This window comes from Chionomys nivalis, chromosome 17, assembly GCF_950005125.1.
Source record: "Chionomys nivalis chromosome 17, mChiNiv1.1, whole genome shotgun sequence".
Taxonomy (NCBI): Eukaryota; Metazoa; Chordata; class Mammalia; order Rodentia; family Cricetidae; genus Chionomys; species Chionomys nivalis.
In genome coordinates this window covers 19,743,564-19,765,515 of record NC_080102.1, presented here as the reverse complement: position 1 = coordinate 19,765,515, position 21,952 = coordinate 19,743,564, and the positions used below count along the sequence as shown (strand labels likewise).

General features: G+C 45.1%; 1 protein-coding gene across 1 annotated transcript in view; it reads left to right on the top strand.

The window, feature by feature from the left end:
- The window catches only part of Washc5 (WASH complex subunit 5), a 41,611-nt gene that overhangs the window by 15,380 nt on the left and 4,279 nt on the right, over window positions 1-21,952 (top strand). The window contains exons 10-28 of the mRNA XM_057792118.1: window positions 147-274; window positions 2,091-2,220; window positions 4,267-4,379; window positions 5,647-5,813; window positions 5,890-5,965; window positions 7,108-7,218; window positions 8,025-8,165; window positions 8,853-8,933; window positions 9,459-9,560; window positions 10,245-10,424; window positions 11,593-11,717; window positions 13,701-13,863; window positions 14,614-14,716; window positions 14,813-14,892; window positions 15,644-15,747; window positions 16,466-16,595; window positions 18,067-18,163; window positions 20,082-20,235; window positions 21,683-21,770. Of these exons, the coding sequence (XP_057648101.1) occupies window positions 147-274; window positions 2,091-2,220; window positions 4,267-4,379; window positions 5,647-5,813; window positions 5,890-5,965; window positions 7,108-7,218; window positions 8,025-8,165; window positions 8,853-8,933; window positions 9,459-9,560; window positions 10,245-10,424; window positions 11,593-11,717; window positions 13,701-13,863; window positions 14,614-14,716; window positions 14,813-14,892; window positions 15,644-15,747; window positions 16,466-16,595; window positions 18,067-18,163; window positions 20,082-20,235; window positions 21,683-21,770 (2,273 nt within the window). The remainder of the gene's footprint in view (window positions 1-146; window positions 275-2,090; window positions 2,221-4,266; window positions 4,380-5,646; window positions 5,814-5,889; window positions 5,966-7,107; window positions 7,219-8,024; window positions 8,166-8,852; window positions 8,934-9,458; window positions 9,561-10,244; window positions 10,425-11,592; window positions 11,718-13,700; window positions 13,864-14,613; window positions 14,717-14,812; window positions 14,893-15,643; window positions 15,748-16,465; window positions 16,596-18,066; window positions 18,164-20,081; window positions 20,236-21,682; window positions 21,771-21,952) is intronic.

Here is a 21,952-nt window from a genome sequence, read left to right as displayed (position 1 = left end):
TTTCAAGACTTTACCCCATTGGCATGGTTTATAACCTTCCCTATCAAACTCACATAAACCACACAAGTGCTCACTCTACCCTGCCCCATCTTGTTTCATGGGTGATTTTATACACTGAATCAGTGGGAAATTCTTCTTCTTTCTAGCCTGTGACCCAAACAACAAACGTCTTCGTCAAATCAAGGACCAGATTCTGACAGACTCTAGGTACAATCCCAAGATCCTCTTCCAATTGCTGTTGGATACTGCACAATTTGAGTTTATACTCAAAGAGGTAAAAGTATTAAATGAATAACCTTGGTCTTTGTTTTTTTGTTGTTGTTGTTGTTGTTGTTGTTTAAAAATATTTTTCAGAAAAGATTATGATTTAGTTGTGTCTCTGACTCAAGCTACAGATTTTGTTTGTCTAGATCTGTTTTATATAGAAGATTACAGAATTAGGCATGTAACAATTATTTAGTGATGGAGAAAGTATACCTGGTTGTGGACATTAGTCTAATGAAGAGTATGGTAATTCATGAGAATCACTCTTGTGAAAACACATGTGAAAACCGGGATTTGGCTCTGGGAAGATGACTCAGGTTAATGGCTTACTGAGTGTCTTAATTAGTGTTACTAATATTGCTATGATGAAACACCATTACTAAAGAAACTGAGGGAGGAAAGAATTTATTTGACTTACATTTCCACACCACTACTCATCATCAAAAGAAGTCAGGACAAGAATTCCAACAGGGAAAGACCTGGAGGTAGGAGCTGATGCAGAGGCCTTGGAGGGTTGCTGCTTACTGACTTGCTCTTCATGGCTTGCTCCGTCTGCTTTCTTATGGAACCCAGGACCACCAGCCCAAGGGTAGCATCAACCATAACCATCTGGGCCCTCCCCCATCCACCACTAATTAAGAAAATGCCCTTCAAGCTTGCCTACAGCCTGATCTTGTGGAGACATTTTCTTATTTGATATTCCCTCTTCTTAGGTGACTTTAACTTGTGTCAAGTTGACATAAAACCCACCTAGTACACTGCGGAGGCTTAAGGAGTACAATCCGGATCCCTAGAACCCACTTACATGCCAGGTGGATGTGGTAGCCCACCAGTACTAACAACTTCCTGAGGCAGGATGGGATCTGAGAGGTGTATGTTATGTATGTTATGTGTATGTGTGTTCTCATGTGTAGGTGCATTATGTGAGGGTGCACACATATGGAGGCCAGAGTTGATGCTGGGTGCCTTCTTAAATCATATGCAATTTATTTATAGAGCATGGTTGTCTTAGTGACAGTCTCTATTGCTGTGAAGAGACACCATGACGATGGCAATTTTTATAAAGCAAAACATTTAATTGAGGTTGGCTTATAGTTTCCCAGGGTAAGTCCATTACAGTCATGGTAAGAAGCATGGCAGCATGCAAGCAGTCATGATATTGGAGAAGGAGCCCAGAGTTCCATATCTCCACCCTTCTCACCGCCATCTCCACCCCCCACACGGTTTCTCTGTGCAACAGCTCTGGCTATCCTAGAACTTTGTAGACCACCCTAGCCTTGAACTCACAGAGATCCGCCTGCCTCTGCCTCCTGAGTGCTAGGATTAAAGGTGTGCACCACCACTGCCCAGCTGAGTTCTACATCTTGATCCCTAGGCAACAGGAAGTAAACATCCCACCACACTGGATGTAGCTTGAACATAAACCTCAGAGCCCGCTTCCACAGTGACTCTAACAAGGCCATACATACTCCAACAAGTTCACACCTCCTTATAGTGTCACTTACTGTGGGGGCCATTTTCTGTCAAACCACCACAATGGTCTCTTACCAAACCCAGAACTCAGCAAATTCGGCTAGTCTTGCTAGCTGGTTCTGCCTGTGGGATCTCCTTTCTCTGCCTCCACACCTGCTTGGTTTTTGTATGAGTTCTGGGGATCTGAACTATCGTCCTTACCTGGACCACAAGCACCTTATCCCCTGAGCCACATCTCCAGCCCTCTGTCATATATTTTTTTTAAAGTAAATAGGGATTTATTGATGATCTCTTTGTAAACTGTCTGATCTGAATTTTCTCTTAAGTACTGAATCTTTCTATCCTGTCAACAGATGTTCAAGCAGATGCTTTCAGAGAAGCAGTCAAAGTGGGAACATTACAAGAAGGAGGGCTCAGAGCGGATGACCGAGCTGGCTGATGTCTTTTCAGGGGTGAAACCGCTAACCCGAGTGGAGAAAAATGGTAACTGCTAAAGATGTGTTTGAGATGTGTGCTTATATAAAGCCTTATAAAATGGTTGTGACTTTTTATCATTGCTGTCAGAAAATACCTGGCAAAACAAGGAAGGTTTATTTTGACTCCCACTTTGAGGGCACAGCCCATCATGGCAGAGGAGGTGTGGAGGTGGGGGTGTGAGGCAGCTGGTTACCTTGCATCTGAGGTCAGGAAGAGGGGAGGGGTAAGTGCTGGTGCTCAGCTCACTTTTTTTTAAGTATGAGATCTCAGCCAATGGGATGGTGCCACCCACAGTCAGAGTGGGTTGCCCCTCATTGGTGAACCCTCTCTGGAAAGGCCCTCACAGACATACCCAGAGGTGTATCTCCTAGGTGGTTCTCAACCCTGACAAGCTGATGATCAAGATTAACCATCACACACTGAGTTAAAAAGTCCTGATCTCATCATGGTGTGCTCTGTCCCCTACGGCAGTACTTACAGCAGTCTGTAGTTTAGCTTGTGCTGCTTCTAGCTTGTTCTCCCTTGGGCAACAACCAAAGATGCTCTAAACACCATGTTTTATATCTTTGAAATATGAACCAGGGGTTCCTATAACTGGTTCATTGCTAGGGTTGAGAGCCATGATCTTCCCACCCCAATATTAGATAAAATTGAGGTGTGTATTTATTTGAAATTGGGGGAAGGAAATGAAGGTCAAAGACCTCTTGAGATCTTCTAGAAGTACATGTCACCTGAGGTTATTAGTAACAACTGACCTAGATTCTAAGATTATTATCTTCTATTCTTGATAAGTTGTTTTAGGGTTTCTGTAATTGTAAAAAGACACCATGACCATGGCAACTCTAACAAAGGAAACCATTTAATTTGGACTGGCTTACAGTTTCAGAGATTTAGTCAGTTATTGTCATGTGAAATGTGGTGGCCTGAACAGACATGGCATTGGAGAAGGAGTTGAGATTCCTATGTCTTCACCCACAGGCAACAAGAAGTGGTCTGTCTCACTGGGTGTAGATTGAGCATAGGAAACCTCAGAGTCCTCCCCCACCCATGGACACTCCTCCAGCAAGGCCACACTCCCACCAGGGCCACTCCCTTTACAGGACATTTTCTTTCAAACTATCACAGGTATTTTCCAGAGCACCTGCCATCTAGTGGCAGAAGTGGGGGTCACCAGCTGTTATTTAAAGGAAACATCTCAAATTTTACATTAATGATTATGATCCTGGGTCTTTTAGGAAATCTTACTTATAGAAAAATTATAGCATCTTGTCATATTTTTTAAGATAAGAACCTTATGAATTTTCTCCCAGAGTTACAGAGCTGTCTGAGCAGTTTAGAGCACTTGCTGTTATTGTAGAGGACCCAGTCTTGGTTCCCAGCACCCACGTGACAGTTCAAGTGCCTATAACTCCAGTTCCATGGTCCTGATGCCCTCTTCTGGCATCTGCAGGCATTGCACACATGTGGCACATATACATGTGTGTAGGCAAACATACATACCCATCAAATATAAATAAGGAAATCTTTTTTACAAATCTCTCCCAAAAGACCACCCTGACTACTGGTCATGTTACAAATGGCACCCCTTAAACTGTTCAGAATTCCCACAACTTTCTGCTCGCACCTCAGAGTTTTTGACACGTTGATCTTCACCTTGCCCAGAAACCTCTGCTCATGTCTGTCCATCACCTTGATAGATAACCTTTATTTCTGACAACCCAAATATTTATCTACCTTCACTTCTTCAGAAAACAGTAACTCCATGTTCTTTCCAGCAGTCCGAGCCCTCCCATGCCCCATGAGCACCTTAGCACTTAGCATTTGCAGCTTAAGTGTGAGTCTTTAATCCTTAGCGGTGAGTGTCACAGACAATCTGGTATGCTGTGCTAGGGTACACACCCTTCACATTGTTGGCGGTGGTCAGAGAATTGTTGGGAGTGATGTTACACACCTGGTAAAAGCTGTGAGAACTATATTCGTAAAAGATAAATTCAATTCAAAGCTACAAGGATTTGGGGTTTCAGTATGCTTTCCTTTTTTCTGTATTAACAGAAAATCTTCAAGCTTGGTTCAGAGAAATCTCAAAACAAATACTGTCACTAAATTATGATGATTCTACTGCTGCAGGCAGAAAGACTGTGCAGCTAATACAAGCTTTGGAGGAGGTAAGTGTTACAAAATATTTGTTTAACTATGCAAAGATGTGTTGCATTTGTTTAATTATATAAAGATCTGTTGTTTTCCCTTTCCTGTCCAAAGAACATGATTGGTCTAATAAAAAGCTGAATGGCCAATAGGAAGGGAGTAGGTGTATGTGGGACTTTCAGATAGGGAGAGTAAGAAGGAGGAGGAATTGAGACTCAGGAAAAGAAGAAAGAGAGACACCAGGCAGACGCCAGGGGCCAGACAGACAGACCCGAAGAAGCAGGAAAGTAGGACTATTGGGGAGATTGTCATAAGGTATAAAAACAAAATTGTAATTCTGTGCCTTCTTTTAGGTATGTAAAATATTGTGTGCCTTTGGGAGAGAAATACTAGAAGTAAATACACAAAAAATAAAAGTAGTTTGTTATATAATGTTATTATCCTTGTAAGTAGTCTATTTTCTGAAATGCTTTATATACTAAAAAATACCTGTATACCCAAAGAAATGACTCTAGCTCAGATTCTTAAATGCTTAGCTGTCTGTTTATATGGATTTAAAATGTGAAATAATCATGTTAGAGCACTACCTCAGGCTCCATTGTTTAAGACATCAGCTATACTCTATCCATTAAGTATAGTTAATATTTTCCACTCTCCATACTTTCTTACAATTTTTTTTTCTGTTTCTTTAAGCTTATTTTGATAGTCACTATAAATAAGTAGCAACTTCATCTACTACCTCGTTAGCTCAGGGCACCTCACTCCAGAACAGCTACAAATGAGTGCTTGTTTGGGGATTTCCTAATCTATAGTAGCACTAAAAATAAAAACAGCTTTGTAAGCCTCAGTATTTTTTGGCCTTATTTATTTTGGCATGTGGCCCAAGCCTCTTGAGTGACACATGAAAATTTGAGGACTGTAGGAAACCTCGAAAACATGGTATTGTTCTGTACCAGTACATTGGTTGTGCTGTGACTCTCTATGATCTTAGTAGTGTGGACATCCTCAGGAAGAAGGTGGCCTCCAGGGTGTATGTATTTCTTCTGCAATGGAGGGTGAGCCTGCTGGCATGTCAGGTTGTCTACACACACCATGGGAGCAGGGAGGAGAGTTTTCTAATCCTAGACACTTGTACTTTCTTAGAACTTGCCTTAGAGATTTCTGAAGCTTAATGTGAAATGAAAAATTTGGTCAAGAAATTGTTGGCGAGTGGTGAACTTTCTTGGAAGTATTCAAGGAAAGGGTTGTACTGAAGAATTCTTTTAATAAATGGATCATGTAACGCAGGTTCAAGAGTTTCACCAGTTAGAATCAAATCTGCAAGTTTGCCAGTTTCTCGCTGATACCCGCAAATTTCTCCATCAAATGATCAGAACCATTAACATTAAGGAGGAAGTCTTGATCACAATGCAAATCGTTGGGGACCTTTCGTTTGCCTGGCAGTTAATTGACAGGTAATGTGGACACGCTGATGTTTACCTGTGATGAAGGCCGCGTGTCCATCTGCTTATCATGTGTCCCTCTTTACAGTTTCACATCCATCATGCAAGAAAGCATAAGGGTTAACCCATCCATGGTTACCAAACTCAGAGCCACGTTCCTCAAGGTAAGCAGGGAATGGCAACATCCGTCTTCCAGCAGAGGGAAGACTCGGCTTTGCTCTACCCTCATTGGTCAGTGTATGATACTCTCCCCTGTGCATTCAACCTTTAGGAAATAGTTCATAAACATCTATGAAAATGGTGTAGGTTGGGCTGGAGAGATGGCTCAGAGGTTAAGAGCACTGACTGCTCTTCCAGAGGTCTTGAGTTCAATTCCCAGCAACCACATAGTGGCTCATAATCATATATAATATGATCTGGGGCTCTGTTCTGCTCTCAGGCACACATGCAGGCAGGATACCGTATACATAGTTAATAAAATTTAAAAAAAAAGGAAAGAAAATGCCATAGGTCCTGCAGCATCAAACATCCAGCCAAGGTTTAGTTCTTTATGTAAAAATGAACATCCATTTCATGAGTATGCAAATTTACTTTCATCTTTAGTATAAATGATAAAAGTCTGGAGAGATGGTTCCGCGGTTAAGACCATTGGCTGCTCTTCCAGAGGACCTGGGTTCAATTCCCAGCACCCACACAACAGCTCACAACTGTCTGTAACTCCAGTTCCAGGGGCTCCCACACCCCATGCAGACATGAATGCTGACAAAATACCAGCGCACATAAAACAAAATTAAATAAAAACCTTTAAAAAATAAGAAAACGAATGGTAAAAGTAGAATGTATGATTTACAGTAAGTCTGTGGCTCGTTCTCCTAAGTGTTTGCTCTGTAGGCCTGCGTTGTGCACTGGGCCTCACCACAGCTTATTGGATGAAAAGGAGTCATGACTGCAAGGAGCTCCGGGGGTAGCAGCCTCCAGCTCCAGGGAGCCTCCGAGTGGCCACCGCAGCTTCTCCACCCGCTCCCAGCACTGCTGCGTCAGTCTGTGGTGGGCCTGATAACTGACGTGGCGCCCACGTCCCCAGCTGCTGCCGGTGATCAGTGCGAGAAACCCTGCCACAGTAACTGATGGCTGCGGGCTGTTTTGTTTTAGTTTAATATTTTGTCAGAAACTATTTGAGGCATTGCTGAGGTTTGCTGCTTGTTTTCCTCTAAGCTCAAATGTTGCATTAGAAATCCCACTTTTGGGAAAGAGATTTCTAGGGCGTTTATGAAGCAAGAAACAGATGTGTGTTGTTTCCTTGCAGCTTGCCTCTGCCCTTGATCTTCCCCTGCTGCGTATTAATCAAGCAAACAGCCCTGACCTTCTGAGTGTGTCTCAGTATTACTCGGGAGAACTGGTGTCCTACGTGAGGAAGGTAAGAAGTGCCTCTGGCTGCGTTTCGGTGACTAAAACAGTGCACTGCTGGTGCTTCCTGTCCTCCAGGTTTCTTCCCAGAAATTTCCAATACCCAAAAATAAGCAATCATTACTGCAACTGTAGATGTGAAGTGTGATTTTGCTCTTTAAGGAAGTCACACTGGTTTTCACACGCTCTCGGCCTTGTCACCCCTTCAGAGTCAGAGCTGGCTGCTCAGGGACAGAGTACAACTCACATTCCCTTAGCAGAACCCAGTCCGAGTCTTCATGAGAACATTAGTTCTTGCTCCAGTCACTGTGATGGGTCAATGACCCAGCCTTGTCTGAATTCAGAGTCAGTTTATGTCATGCGTGGCTGAGAACTTCCTGACGTTGCCAACATCTTGAGCATTGGTCTTTTAAAGTCTGTAACAGGAGCTTGATAAATCATCCTGAGCACTTTGAGGATTAACTCTGTATTCTCTGGCAGTTGATGGCAGGAGAAAGTGAGCCAAGTGTTTTGGTTTTGTTTTGCAATAGCTTTCTGTGCAGCACTGGCAGGCCTGGGATTTTCTGTGTAGACCAGGATGGCCTTGAACTCACAAGAAATTTTTCCTGCCTCCCTGGTGCTGAGATTAAAGGCATGTGCCACATGTCCAGTGCTTTATAACAGTTTTGAAGATAGTTCTTTTAAGTTTCTCAGCATCTCTGTGAGCAAACTGCCATGCTGCCCACTGGTCCCCTTCTTGCTGTCATCTTCATTATTCATCAGCTGAAAAAATAGTGCGGACACTCAATTGTGTTCTTCCTTGTCTTTTCATCAAAGGTTTTGCAGATCATTCCAGAAAGCATGTTCACATCTCTTCTGAAGATCATAAAGCTTCAGACCCATGACATCATTGAAGTACCTACCCGCCTGGACAAGGACAAGCTGAGGGACTACGCTCAGCTTGGCCCACGATATGAGGTGCCATATTCCTTTGGTTTCTGTCTTTTGATATTTAAAGCCCAAACCATGAAACATCGCAATCATGTGGCTCCTGGAGTATCCCAGGGACCAGCCATCAATCATGTGATTGTGTTCTTGCACTCTCAGTGGTGGCGTGGTTTGCAGTTCTTAGTGTGCTCACACCGTGACTCTTGATGTTTCACCAGTGTCTCCGAGAGCCTGTTTACCCGCGTGTTCTCTGTAGAGCTGCAGCGCTTTTCTCTTCCTTGTTCTTCCTGTGCTGCACAACCTGGACTCCTCACATCCACGCTCCTTTGTGCATTCGATACTCGACTTAGAATTACATCCCAGTAAACCCATCATAAGTTGAAAATATTGTAAAAGAAAATGCATTCAGTGCAATCAGGCAGCTGGTTATTACAGCTCATCTTGAAGCCAGTCCTGAAGTTTAGACCTGAGACATAGAACCCAGAGAAGGACAAATAACTGCTGTCGGGGACTGTCCCCAGCATATCCAGCAGCAGTCTTTCCCTTCTACACAGAGCCTCACTTCCATCCCTGGTGCATGCACACCAGTGTCCTTTACACAGCCACACATTCATTTCCTGTAGCCTTTGCAGGACTGTCGACCAGTTGCTTAGCCTTGCATAGCAGTGAGGGTTCTCTCCCGTGAAGTCCTTCATCTCCCCTTTCTCTCTGCTGAAGGTTGCCAAGCTTACTCATGCCATCTCCATCTTTACCGAGGGCATCTTGATGATGAAAACAACCCTGGTGGGCATTATAAAGGTAACAGCCATGCTGCTGCTCTGTGGGGCCCGTGACTATTGGTTTGATTTTATGGGAATTCCGTGTGGAACAGGAAGGAATGTGACCATGCCGTTGTGCCGCTCCGCAACTTTGTTCAAACTCGTTTGTTGGTGGAGGAAGAGAGCATTATGATCCTGATTGTTCAGGGTTCAGGACAAACTGTGACTTGAACTTGGAATTTCTTGTCACCCTCTCCTGCTGGCTGTACAGAAAGTCACTTTGCATTTAACGAAGTTAAATTAATCGTGGAGCAATTAAAAATTGTCCATATGTGCTATCTTTTTAATATGTTGTAAAATTATTATAAAACTTCCTGAGATGAAAAGAGCCCTGTGGAGGCAACAGGATTAATAATTCAGTCCACCACCAGAAAAATGAAATAGGGGCAGAAATTTAAAAATCTAAATCACTTAGAGACGAGGTAAGAAAATGCTGTGTTGCAGATTCTTCCAGCCCTCTGCTCTGTTTTCCTGACTGCATTGAATGACTCTGATTTGCACTTAGGTGGATCCCAAGCAATTGCTGGAAGATGGAATAAGGAAAGAGCTAGTTAAGCGAGTTGCTTTCGCCCTCCACAGGGGACTGATATTCAACCCTCGGGCCAAGGTACAGTCGATCTGTCATTCAGCTCACACTGTGCACCAGAACACCCAACTAGATAGGCCCTTCCCTCCCCTGCATTTCCAGTATGTGACATGGGGTGCAAACAACTGACATGCTCTTTGATCCTTCTGTAGTCTACTCATAAGGAAACCCCTTGAAAAGCAATGCTGTCTCCCCCTGCTCATCCCGCGTTTAAGAACTGAACTGAGACTTATGACTCAGAATTACTTATTGTCAAAGACCTCGTTTACCATAAAGCAGGCAGAAACTATAAAGACTGGGTTTTTTTAAGTTTGCATTATCTATTTAAAAGTATGGTGATTTTTCTAATGAGAAAATGAATAATCCTGAAATGTTTCCATAAGATATGTTTCCCTTCAGTGAATTCACCTTAAGTATTATGTGTAGAGTATGAGATGCAGTCATCAGCAGATTCTGGAGGAATCATCAGTGTTCATCTTTATGTCTTTCCTATGAAGCTTTCTTCCCAAATGAGTGTAGTCTGTCCTTGGCTGAGGGTCTAACCGCACTGTCAGTCAGTCTTGCTGCAGAAGGAAGTATTCTAAAGCCGTGACTGTGTCTGAAACCACCACTAAGGTCCCTTAGTTAGTGTGTCATTTAAGTCTAATGTAGGCGTTAGTGTTGACAGTTTGCTCCCATTGACAGTTTTCCTGTCCTTGTGCATAGCCAAGTGAGTTGATGCCCAAGCTGAAAGACCTGGGAGCCACCATGGATGGGTTCCATCGTTCTTTTGAGTACATACAGGACTATGTCAGCATCTATGGTCTGAAGATTTGGCAGGAGGAAGTCTCTCGTATTATAAATTATAATGTGGAGCAAGAATGTAATAACTTCTTAAGAACAAAGGTATTTAACAAGTTTTTTTTCAATTCTTGACTATATTCATTATTTCTCATATTTAAGATACACACTCCAAGTTTCAGGAATCCCAACAAGAAAGTTTTTGGTTGTTGTTTTGTCTAATAGTTTTACTGAAAATCAGTACTGAAGTCCCACAGAGCACCTTTAGGAGACTTCAGGATAAAAGGAGAGTTGACGTGGGACCTGACCTCGCAGAGCTTTCTGTGCAACACAGAAAGCAGGGGTAGCCAAGTGGCTGTAGCAGCTGCTGCTCTGCTTGTTAGAAGCCAGCAGGTTGAGATGCAAGGTGCAGGACCTCTGGACTTTGTGATGCTGTTGGCTTGAGCAGGGCCCCCCAGAACCCTCCCATTGCAGCGCTGCCATCCTACGTCCCCCAGGCCATGCATGGGTTTCTGTTTCCTCAGGTCCCAGCACTTACTGCTATCCACTCCCTAACTTCCACTGACCTCATGGGGCGTGAGGGTGACTTTTATTGATGCATGCTTCCCTAATGGCTGTCTAGTATCTTCACGTGTTTATTGGCCATGTGTGTATATCTTCTTTGAAAAGTGGATTGCTTTTCTTTTTTCTTTTCTTTTTTTTTTTTTTCATGAACCTCAGAATAGCACCAAACTCCAGTGCTGCTGCTTTAGACAGACAAGGCACTGACACATGCAGGTGACACTGTCCAAAGATTATTTAAGCTAATGCTAGTTTAGATTTTCCAGATTACACTGTCCGTCTCTACTCATAAGACAAAAAAGACCAAGTCTCTCCTGTCTCTCCTTATCTCTCACTTTCCTGCAGCCCAGGCTAGCATCCAACTCCCTTTTCAGCCAAGGATGACCTTGAACTTGCTCTCCTGCCTCCCCCTCCTTACTTCTATAATTCCAGGCCTGAATTGCTGTGCCTGGTTGATGTGGCCCTGTGGATGGCACCCAGGGCATTGCTCATGCTAGGCAGGTACCCTGCCAGCTGGGCTGCATCTCCAGCCCCTTTTAACAGTTGTTTCTTCTCTGTTTTGATGTTCTGTGTAGCCTTTGGGACTTTGCTGTTGATTTAAAATTTTCTCTTCAAAACCAAGCAACATTTGTTATTGTTCATGCAGTGCTTGTGAGATTATGTGAGTTACATTATCAGAGCTGAAGGAGACATTTATGGTTTTATGTTCCAGATTCAAGACTGGCAGAGTATGTACCAGTCCACTCACATTCCAATACCCAAGTTCGCGCCCGTGGATGAGTCCATAACGTTTATCGGTCGTCTCTGCAGAGAAATCTTGAGGATCACAGACCCAAAGTAAGTATTTCTGAGTGTGGCTGAGCTTCAGGCCACAAGACATTTGAGCCTGTGTCACTGAAGTGTGCTCCCTTGTGCCCAGTCTTGTACTTGTCAGCTCATCCTGACCATTAAAGATGGCATGCTTATGTCTTAGCCGAGGACCCGAGTACTGTCCAGTGACCACTCAGCATGCCAGCCACGGCTATGTACTTACTCCTTGTAATAATCTCGGGAGGTAGGCATTGTTGCTCTTACCTCTTCAAAGATGAAATCTAGACACAATAGCTTACTCTCCTGCCCAGCATAACACAGTTGGCAAACAGTGTGCTAGACCATGCCAAGTTTCTGCTCCCAAAGGACTACGAGTCAAGGTCATACCATGTCCAATGGGTCCACCCTAGTCACATGGGTCCATGTAACTTCAGCATGACTGGGTGGAAATCTCACGTAATTAAATCTATTCCTCAGAATATCAGGTGGGTACCGTGGGCCCTCTCAGTAAATCCAGCTAAACCCATTGACTCTCCCTTTGAGCCTCAGATGAAGCAGTACACTAAGACCACCTGAGGAAAGAGCAGGCTCAGGTCTTGTGGCTCAGTTGTGTGCATGTGCTCACAGAGGACCACAATAGATAGAGTTGCCCAGAGGAAGACATGCGCCTCTTTCTCTCCCCGCCCACCTGTGTCCTGTTGAATGCGTGTGCATTCCTTCAGCACTCCATACTGTCCTCTAGTCTGGCACTATTTCGTCTCAAGATTTGTGAAAGTCGGTAAACTGTAGGTAAACCTTTTGAGATTTCTAGCCGATTTTTTCTGCCACAAGCAAGACAAGAAACAGTCCTTTGTGTCTGTGGCTTAAATTACCGAGCCCGTCTAGAAACTGCCCTGCCTGGCACCCTGCTCACACTTTCAGGGGAGATTAGATGTGACTGGGGATTCATTATCAGAACCAGGGTCCTCTCAGATGTCACATCCAAAGTGCCAGCATGTGTGTGGATGGTGGTGTTTATAACATGAGACCTACATGTATGGCTGGTGGTGTTTATAAAATGAGACCAACATGTGTAAAGTTTGTTGGAACTGTAAAGGCTGGGACTACACCCCTTTCCTGCTGAATCAGATTATCTAGGAGTGGACTTTGGACATCTGTGCCTTCTGCAGACCCTACTAGTCACTCAAGGCCCCTCCTGCATGATTGAGACCCAAAGCTTTGAAATGATATAATCTTGCAGTCAGGCCTACCTTGCCCTCTGCCATCTCCCCTTTAAGTCAGGGGTTAACTGGCTTGTATTTCACAGAGCTTATGAGGGTGACATAGGATAACTTGAGTGCTCAGTAGATGATGTTGGGTTTCTGCCACTGTCATCATTGTACTGTGTTCCCAAGACTAAAGAGAATCAATGAGGGGTTCCAAGAAGATGGGCATCAACCATTTAGTGAGCTGGGAAGGAAGCACACAGCTTCATCTTCCCCCTCAGATGTCACCGTCAAAGATCCTAAGTTTCTTCTTTACCAGTGGGATTGATACTAGACTCTCATCTGTCCTCAGTCTCTGGAAATTTCAAGAAGCATCCTGTAAAAGGGTAGCTGGGCCCTAGAGTCCTCCAGCCCGGCAGCTGAACTTAACTTTGTCTTCTCAGCATGGTTCCCAGGAGTAGCTCAGCCGAGTGGAAATAAATGAAACCAAGGAAGCATACAGTGGGGAAAGGAGACCTTGCTGAGGTTTACCTTCTGTGACATCAGGCAACCATCAGGCAGACAAGGTTGAGTATCTGGACAGAAGTGAGGAAACACCAAACACAAGTCCTAACCAGTAGTGCCTGCTCGCACTGCGACCCCAGCACTCAGGAGGTCGAGGCAGGGCTGGTGCACATCCAGGCTATGCCAGACTGTATGGTAGACTGTAAAACAACGAAGGCATGCAGCCTGTGCCCTGGCTTGTGATACCCCAGCTCCTGTCCCACACCTCTGAGCTGGGACTTTGGTTGTACCTTTGTTTTAGAATGACATGCTACATAGACCAGCTGAACACTTGGTATGACATGAAGACTCATCAGGAGGTCACCAGCAGTCGGCTCTTCTCAGAAATCCAGAACACCTTGGGGACTTTTGGCCTGAATGGATTGGACCGACTTCTGTGCTTCATGATTGTGAAAGAATTACAGGTGAGCCAGGAACCCCGTGCCAGCTGCTTCCCTTGTGGCTGCGCTAAAATATCTGACAAGCAACTTAAGGACAGAAGGCTGTATTTTGGCTCACAGTTTGAGAGCCTGGTCCATCGTGGAGGGGAAGGCCTGGCTTCCAGAATGACTTCTACTGTGGTCACACTGCTCCTGTATAAGGAAGCAGAGAGAGATGGATGTCAATGCTTGGTCCACTTTCTGCCCTTAATTCAGACTTGGACCCCAGCTTATGGGATGGTGTTGCCCCTGTTTGGCGTGGGTCTTCCCTTTGACATTAAACTTCTCTGGAAGCATCCAGACACACTTTACACTTTGCCAAGAAGACAAAGACTGCCTGTTACAGACCTGCATGTCTGGTTTCTGCCTGGGAAGCATAACAACAGGTCTCACCTGACAAATTAAACTCAGTGTCCTCCGTGATTTCTCACCCTGATGTGAGGCCTGGCTGACTTGACTAGGCAGACAGGAACTGATGGTAGACTAGGACTTCTTTGGGCAGCATTGCCATTCTAGGGGTAGACTGCTTTAGTTGATTTCAGTTTGGGAAAGGGAAGCTTGTGCTGGAAACTTTATCTCCTCCTTACAGCCACTGCTCCTAGGAGGAACCTGGGTATGCTTCCTTTCCATTTAGAGGTTGTCTGACTGAGGTAGACGATGTTCTATACAGCATCTGAATTAACTGGAGTTTGGGGTTGTTATATTTGGATTTTAAACATGGCTTCTTGTTTGTAGAATTTCCTCAGTATGTTTCAGAAAATTATCCTGAGAGATAGAACTGTTCAAGATACTTTAAAAACACTTATGAATGCTGTCAGCCCCCTAAAAAGCATTGTAGGTAAGTGTCCGAGATTCGCCAAGGCAGAACTGATGCTGTATTATTATAACCAACCTTTCTGGATTTACTGAACTCAGATTGTATTTTAACTTTCAGCAAATTCCAGTAAAGTTTATCTTTCCGCCATCACTAAAACACAGAAGATTTGGACCACTTACCTGGAAGCCATAATGAAGGTATGCTATGGGAAACAGGCTAGTCAATACTATGTAAAGAAAGTATGGGGGACGCAGGAATAACTAACACTGTTTTGTAAATTACTATTTTCCTATGACTTCATGTTGATGGAAATCTATTCCTTTCATGGCTGAAACAGAACTTCTGCAGATTCTTGTTATGTCTCACGCCATTCGTTCCTTTATCCTTCTCTCTGGAGCTACCACCCACTGGGCTCTTCATGGACCCATAGCTTCCCACTTGCTCAAGTTCATAGAACACTCTGGTCTGTCATCTGAAGCCTGTGGTCCTCGCAGCATTATAGCAGAGCAATTGTCCCTTTCCCTCCTGACTACCTCAATGTTCAGAAGCGGGGATCTTTGGGAGCATAAATTATCCATATGCTATGAATAAAACACTGTGTCTTTGCAAATGAGGAATAAAGGCAAATGAACCAATTAACTATTTAGATGACCACTAGCTTTTTTTAGAATCTGGCAAGAGCACAGTGAAGCCACTGGCCTGGACTACTCCATGGTGCTAGGAAAGGTTTATCATACATATGAAGCTGCAGTGTGGCTCTCTCTGGTGACAGAGAGAACAACCAGAGACATTTGGAAGAGGCGCTGCTATGGCTGCCTCGGAGACAGTGTAGCGGACTGGTGACTGCCAAAGGCACATCCCTCAGAGCCACTCCAGCTCTGTGTGCAGGCTAGTGACGACTCTCAAGTACCCTGCGTGTCACCTCTGCATTCTGTCACTGGTTCTCAGGTTGGACAGATGCAGATCCTGAGACAGCAGATTGCCAATGAGCTAAACTCCTCGTGTCGATTTGACTCCAGACATCTGGCCGCTGCCCTGGACAACCTCAATAAGTAAGTGCCGGGGTCTGAGGCAGCAGCGTGTGGGCTCACGCTGTCCACCCCCAAGCACCCACATTCACATCTTGTTCGTGTAAGGTCTCTGGGTTTTTCACGTGTGTTGCTCACATAACATACAGTAGCACCCATGTTCCAGCTTAAAAAACTGTTGCTAACAGAATTGACAAGAGGTGGACTCTAAGGAGCTAAGCAGTGGTTACCCAGAGAGCAGGGGAGAGAGGACCAACACATCCTGGGTGCACACATACCCTCCCTTCCAACTGCTATTCTCCACCTTTCTTTATGCTCAGATAACTAATCCAGGCTTCTCCATCCCAACGTCAGCTCTGCTAACAAAATAGTTCTTAGAAACAGTTTGGCCCAGTTTGGCCAAGGAGGGATTGGAGAGATGATTCTGCAGTTAAGAGCACTGGCTGCTCTTTCAGAAGACCAGTGTTTGGTTACCAGCACCCTGTCGCACAGCTAACAGCTACCTGTGACTCTAGCTCCAAGGGATCAGAGGCCCTCATCTGGCCTCCATGGGCGCGCACAGACACACACACTTTTTTTTTCTTTTGTAATCTCAGTAGTGAAAGCACTTGATTTAACTTGACTCCAAGAGATAAAGTGATTCTAGGTCAGATCGGGAGTCCTAAGGACAAGACTCAGGGACAGATGTATAAACTCAGCTGACCGACCGCTCATGTTTATTGTTGCTTCTCTCCCCCTTTAGGGCTCTCTTGGCTGACATTGAAGCCCACTATCGGGACCCTTCGCTTCCCTACCCCAAAGAAGATAACACACTCTTATATGAAATCACAGCCTATCTGGAGGCAGCTGGCATTCACAACCCACTGAATAAGGTTAATGACTAAATATGAAATTGAATGGAGGGGTGGGTACAGGACTGTGTGATACAAAAGGTGACTTTGTCCAGGTAACACATCTCTGTGAAAATGTTCCAGAAACCTGCATTCAGCCCCCAGAACCCCATGCTGTCAGGTTCCAGCCTTTTTTAAATGATGTCACCTCCCTGCCTGTGAGACTGGTACTGGTCAGGGTTCTGGAAAAGTAAATGCACTATCGGTGTGGGTTCACTTGGAGCTGGAAAGGCCACACTGCTCTGTCTTGCTTGCAAATGCTTCCCCATGGTGACCAATGGAAACTGCAGTTACAAATGCCAAGCTTCTCTGTTCTCAACTCCGAGCTCCAGAACCCATTGAGAGATGCAGGGTTTCTCATGAGTCAGTGCTAGATCTTATATGGCGGTGCCTGTCCTCAGCTGCCTGCACTTGATGTATTTCCTATGTTTGAGTGTTTATATGTGTTGATGCAGAAACATGTCCATTTTAGAGGGCTACCCTGGTTACTTTCGAAGATTTTAAATCATATTAATAAAACCCTGTCACAAAATATACCGCCGATGATGAACGTAAAGGGTGGTTGACATCAGAGTGCTTTGTGGAGCAGCCCCGGGAAACAGGCCAGCCTTAGTGAAGGGCCTGAGGCTTGCAGAGATCAAGGGCTACCCTGGGCCTCCTCACTAATCGGGGAACTGGCCAGTGAAAGAGCCTGGGCTCTGAACCAGGGTGCTGCCTTGTCTTCTGTGGACTGGAGGCCTGCTGAGGGGTGGCATGGCTTTGTCTGCCCTGACTTTTCTGCCATGTTCACTGGGGGGGAGGCTGCCTGTGGGAAGCATATGACAAAGGAGGCTTTGCTTTCTTCCTCAGCGTCTGCTGTCGCTTTCTGCTCTCTGCTGCCTGGATCTTTTCTCTCTTCCTTTTGTCTCAGGCTCCCTCCCTTGCCCTACGTCTCTTCACTACTCTTTCTTTTTAAAGATTTGCCCACTTATGTGTAAGTGCACCGTATGTCTGCCTGATGCCCAAGGAGACCAGAAGATGATGTCAGATCCCCGGGAACTGGAGTTGAGGACAGTTGTGTGCTACTATGTTAGTGCTGGAAACTGAACCTGAGTCCTCTGAAGAATCCCCATCGTTAGCTGAGCCATCTTTCCAGCCCCACACCTTCACTGCTCTTGATTTTGCTGTCCCTATCATCCTTACTTGTCACCTGTTGCCCCTCCTTTTAGAAGTGATAATAATAGGGTTGGGGGAGGAGCTCCAGTCTGTAAGGAAAGGAGTAAAGCATGTAGGTGCCTGTATTTACCTGTGGCCTTAGGAAGTAAATCTCCAGAGGCAGCAAATGATGGAACTCCTCCTATGGCAGGCCATCAGAAGAGCAAACAGACAGACAGCAGAGCTTTTTGTTTGAAACGTGTTCTGTGATACTCTGTAATATGAAAAAACCGTCCATCTCTCTATCTTTCTCTTCCAGATTTACATAACAACGAAGCGCTTACCCTACTTCCCCATCGTCAACTTTCTCTTCTTGATTGCTCAGTTGCCAAAGCTTCAGTATAACAAAAATCTAGGTATGATGCCAAGGTTTTCCTTTTAATAAACAAGCAGTAGATGAGTGTGTGAGGACAGCATTCTGAATCAGGCTTTCGTAACCAAGTGCACATGGATAAAACAGTGCCATTGTGTCGCTGCCACATAATACCATTGACGGGATGTGCACAGTGGGGTCCAAGCCAGCTGAGCACACCCGCCTCTTACAGATGTGCAACTTCTTTACTTGGGTCTCTTCATTCAGTACATGAGTAACTGATTATGGTGTGAAAGAAACTTCTTTATGATCATGTTTGTTCCTGTGAGTATCCATGTGCTGCTGGCTACCAGAATAAGTGAGTATCTCAGACTACAATGTACACATGGTTACATGTGAGAATGTTTGCTACAGACAGCACATACCCAAGGCTTCTTCTGTAGATGTCCCGGCTGGTAATATAACTGATTTGTGTTGTTGTTCATCAGTTTACTGTGAGCATTACTATCATTACCCAGGAGATTCCCAGGTCCTTCCTCTGTCTCCAGACTTTGCATCTGACCAAGTGGAATTTTTTAATCCACTGCGTATCTGGTTGGTTTAAAAAGTGCTCTCAGAGCCCAGCAGTACTGCCTTTCAGTCACTCGCACTGTGAGGACATTTCTACAGATCTGTATTACTGTTTTCTTAGACACTTTAAACTGTGTCTCTTCCTTGTTTTCCTTCCTAGGTTCTAAAATGTTTTTAAAGTAAACTGTGGAGTCTCTGGGTTTTTTAATCCTCTCATTCAGAAACATTCCCTGGTCCTAGGCATTGTCCCTCTGCCAGTCCCTATTCTGCCTACTACCACACACAGTGCCTTTGGTCAGTAATCGCTGCGTAAGGGAGGGAGGGCACCGTGTTGATTGGATTCCAACTTGGCCTCTTCCTGCCAAGTGCTCACAGGTGCTGATCCCTTCTGCTCACATTGGTCAATCCAGCTAACGACCATCCCTGTTAGTGGGAAGCTTCGTCTCCAGACTGAGAAATGCTCGTCTCTCAGCGGTCCCTGTGACTATTGAATATTCCCTCACAGACTTTGGTTTACCCGTTCATTTTTTAGTAACTGTAGTTTAATCTTTTACGCTAAGACTTATGAACCATCCAAGTTATTGTTTGCACCTGGTGTAAGGTGGGGTCAGGTTCATCATCCTCAGCCCCTCCATGAGGCTATCCAATTCAGTATCATGTTTTGACAAAATTTCTCTTTCTCCAGTAATTTGTTGGTTATATTTGTGGAAAGTCAATGGATTATCTGAAGGTCAGACTGTTTCAGGCCTCTGTCCTGATGCACTGATAAGTCTGTCTTCATGCCAGTACTGTTGAGTGTAACCTTATAGCCTTGAAGGCAGGCGGTGTGCGTCTTCTAACATTTCCGTTTTTCCCTGTGAAGGCCCTAAACTCTCCTGCTTAGCATAGCCATCCCGGCAGCAGAAGTCCCCAGTGAGAAAGCCAGGCAGTGGCATCCAGGCCACCCCGGTCTTCCTTCTTCCACTGTCCTGACTTGAGCAGATTCATTTCTTATCTTAATGTTCAATATTGTTTTTTAAAAACATTTTAACCAGAATTTTAACTGATTTTACTTAGTAAGGTGCTTCTGGGTATCTAGAATGCCATGCTGCCATTAGCTCTAGTCAAGTTAAGGCAAGGTTTGTATCCTCATTTACATGAATGTACATCTCAAGTCTCTACCACTTGGGCATTAATAGCGTAGAACAAAATAAACAGTAATGATAAAAACTAAACCCTTCAGACATTAGGATGTTCCATGAACCTTGCAGCTAGTTTAAGGGGTAGACCAGAATTACTGTTTCCTCAAAATAATCCCCTGCCAGCCGTGGTGACATTGATGAGGACTGCTATTTGGCGACCACTGTCAGAAGCAAGGCGCTCACTGGGCATTGTATCTTTCTTCCCCACAGGCATGGTCTGCCGGAAACCTGCCGACCCCGTGGACTGGCCACCGCTTGTCCTGGGACTGCTCACTCTGCTGAAGCAGTTTCATTCCCGGTACACCGAGCAGTTCCTGGCCCTGACCGGCCAGTTTATTCGCTCCACAATGGAGCAGTGCACAAGGTACAGAGGACCAATCAGAAACAGTGGGCTTTAGTGTCACCAACCTCCCGTGACAAATCCCTCATTGCTGTCCTGGCAGACAGGCAGGCAGCTTCTCCTCTATGAACAAGTCAGGGCACCTCCCCATGTCTGGAGCAGTCACCTCCAGTGCTTATCCTTGGTCACCCTGCCATGGTATTTTCCATAGTTGTACTGGCAGGGACATTGTAAAACTGGATCTTGATGGAGATTAGTAGGCATTATTAGATTTCTTTCTATTAGAAAGAAAGTGCAGACCTGTGACTCCGCCACGTTGGCTTCAGCTCAGAGCCCAGCGAGCCCTGCACTCCTGCTGGAGCACCACTAAGTCCTACTCCTCAGTGTGAGCACCATTCAAATATGGCTCCAGTCACCAAAGGGGAATCAGACACCTCGGTGTGCCTATCACCGAGACATGGCCCCACTCAGTCAAAGGGGAGTCTACTCAGTCTGACCACCAGTAAGACATGGATTCCCACACTAAAGAGGAGTGCTTCCTCAGTGTCAAGGCCAGGGAAAAGGCTAGTCTGTCATGTATAACAAGACATATAAACCTTCGATTTCTTCTAATTCTTTGCTCCCTTCTCTTCAATTGGGGATTTCCTAGGCTAGGAAAAAACAAAAGCCATGGCTTTAGGCTGCTGCAACCTGAGCTTCCTTCTCTGCTGCCTGAAAGGGTCAGCCTAGCTCAAACATTTCTGTCTTGTTACAGTGTAAAGTTAACAGATTACCATCTGTTTCTGTTCTGCTATGCTAGGATCTCATATGTGCAAGCAAGCACTCTAAAGCTAGGCCACACCCTGTCCTCCTTTTACTCTGGAGACATTGTTTCACTGTTCCTCAACCTGTCCCTGGATTTAGTCTATAGCCCAGGTAGTTGTTAAATGTACAGTTCTCCTGCAACAGCCGCCAGAGTGGATGGAATTGTCCTGGCTAGTCATTTATTTTCAAATGAGTGCGCAAAACAAATGTGGCTAAGAGATTAGAGGATGGGAAAGTACGGGAGCCCGTCAGGCATTGAGTCACGGAGTGCGAGAGACATGAAGATGGGTGTAAATGGACTACAGGACACTTTATAAGCCGACAACAAGGTTAGGGTTGGGATTTTTTCTTTAATTACATCTATTTATGTGTGTGCATGTGGAGGTCAGAAAACAACCTTCAGGGAACCAGTTCTCTTCCTCAGGTGGATTCTGGGGATGGGACTCAAGCCATCATCACACTTGATGGCAGGTGCTTTTACCCATCGCACCAGCTCATGGCTAGGTTGTTTTCTGCAAGGTTGATTCCTAAATAAGAGTAGGATAATTATTTCATAGGAATCAAGGGGTGCCCTATGGGTTTGTTAGAGCTTTGGCATGCTGCTCATTAGTCGAGTAAGGGCCTGTTAACATTCAAAGCAGCTGACTGACCCAGACTTCTTTTACAGCCAGAAGATGCCTGAAATGCCTGCAGATGCTGTGGGTGCCCTTCTCTTCCTGGAGGATTATGTCCGGTATACAAAGCTCCCCCGCAGGGTAAGCCACAGAGACCAGAGGGTGACAGTGATGACATGTCGCTCTTCAGCAGATGCCCCTCAGCCCCTCCCTTGCGCTCCATCGTGCCTCTTCCCTGCACAGTGAAGGGCTTCTGTCCCCCTCCTCAGGGCAAGCAAGGAAGAGATTTCTAACTGGCCAGGGAAAGAAATGGCCGTGGGTGC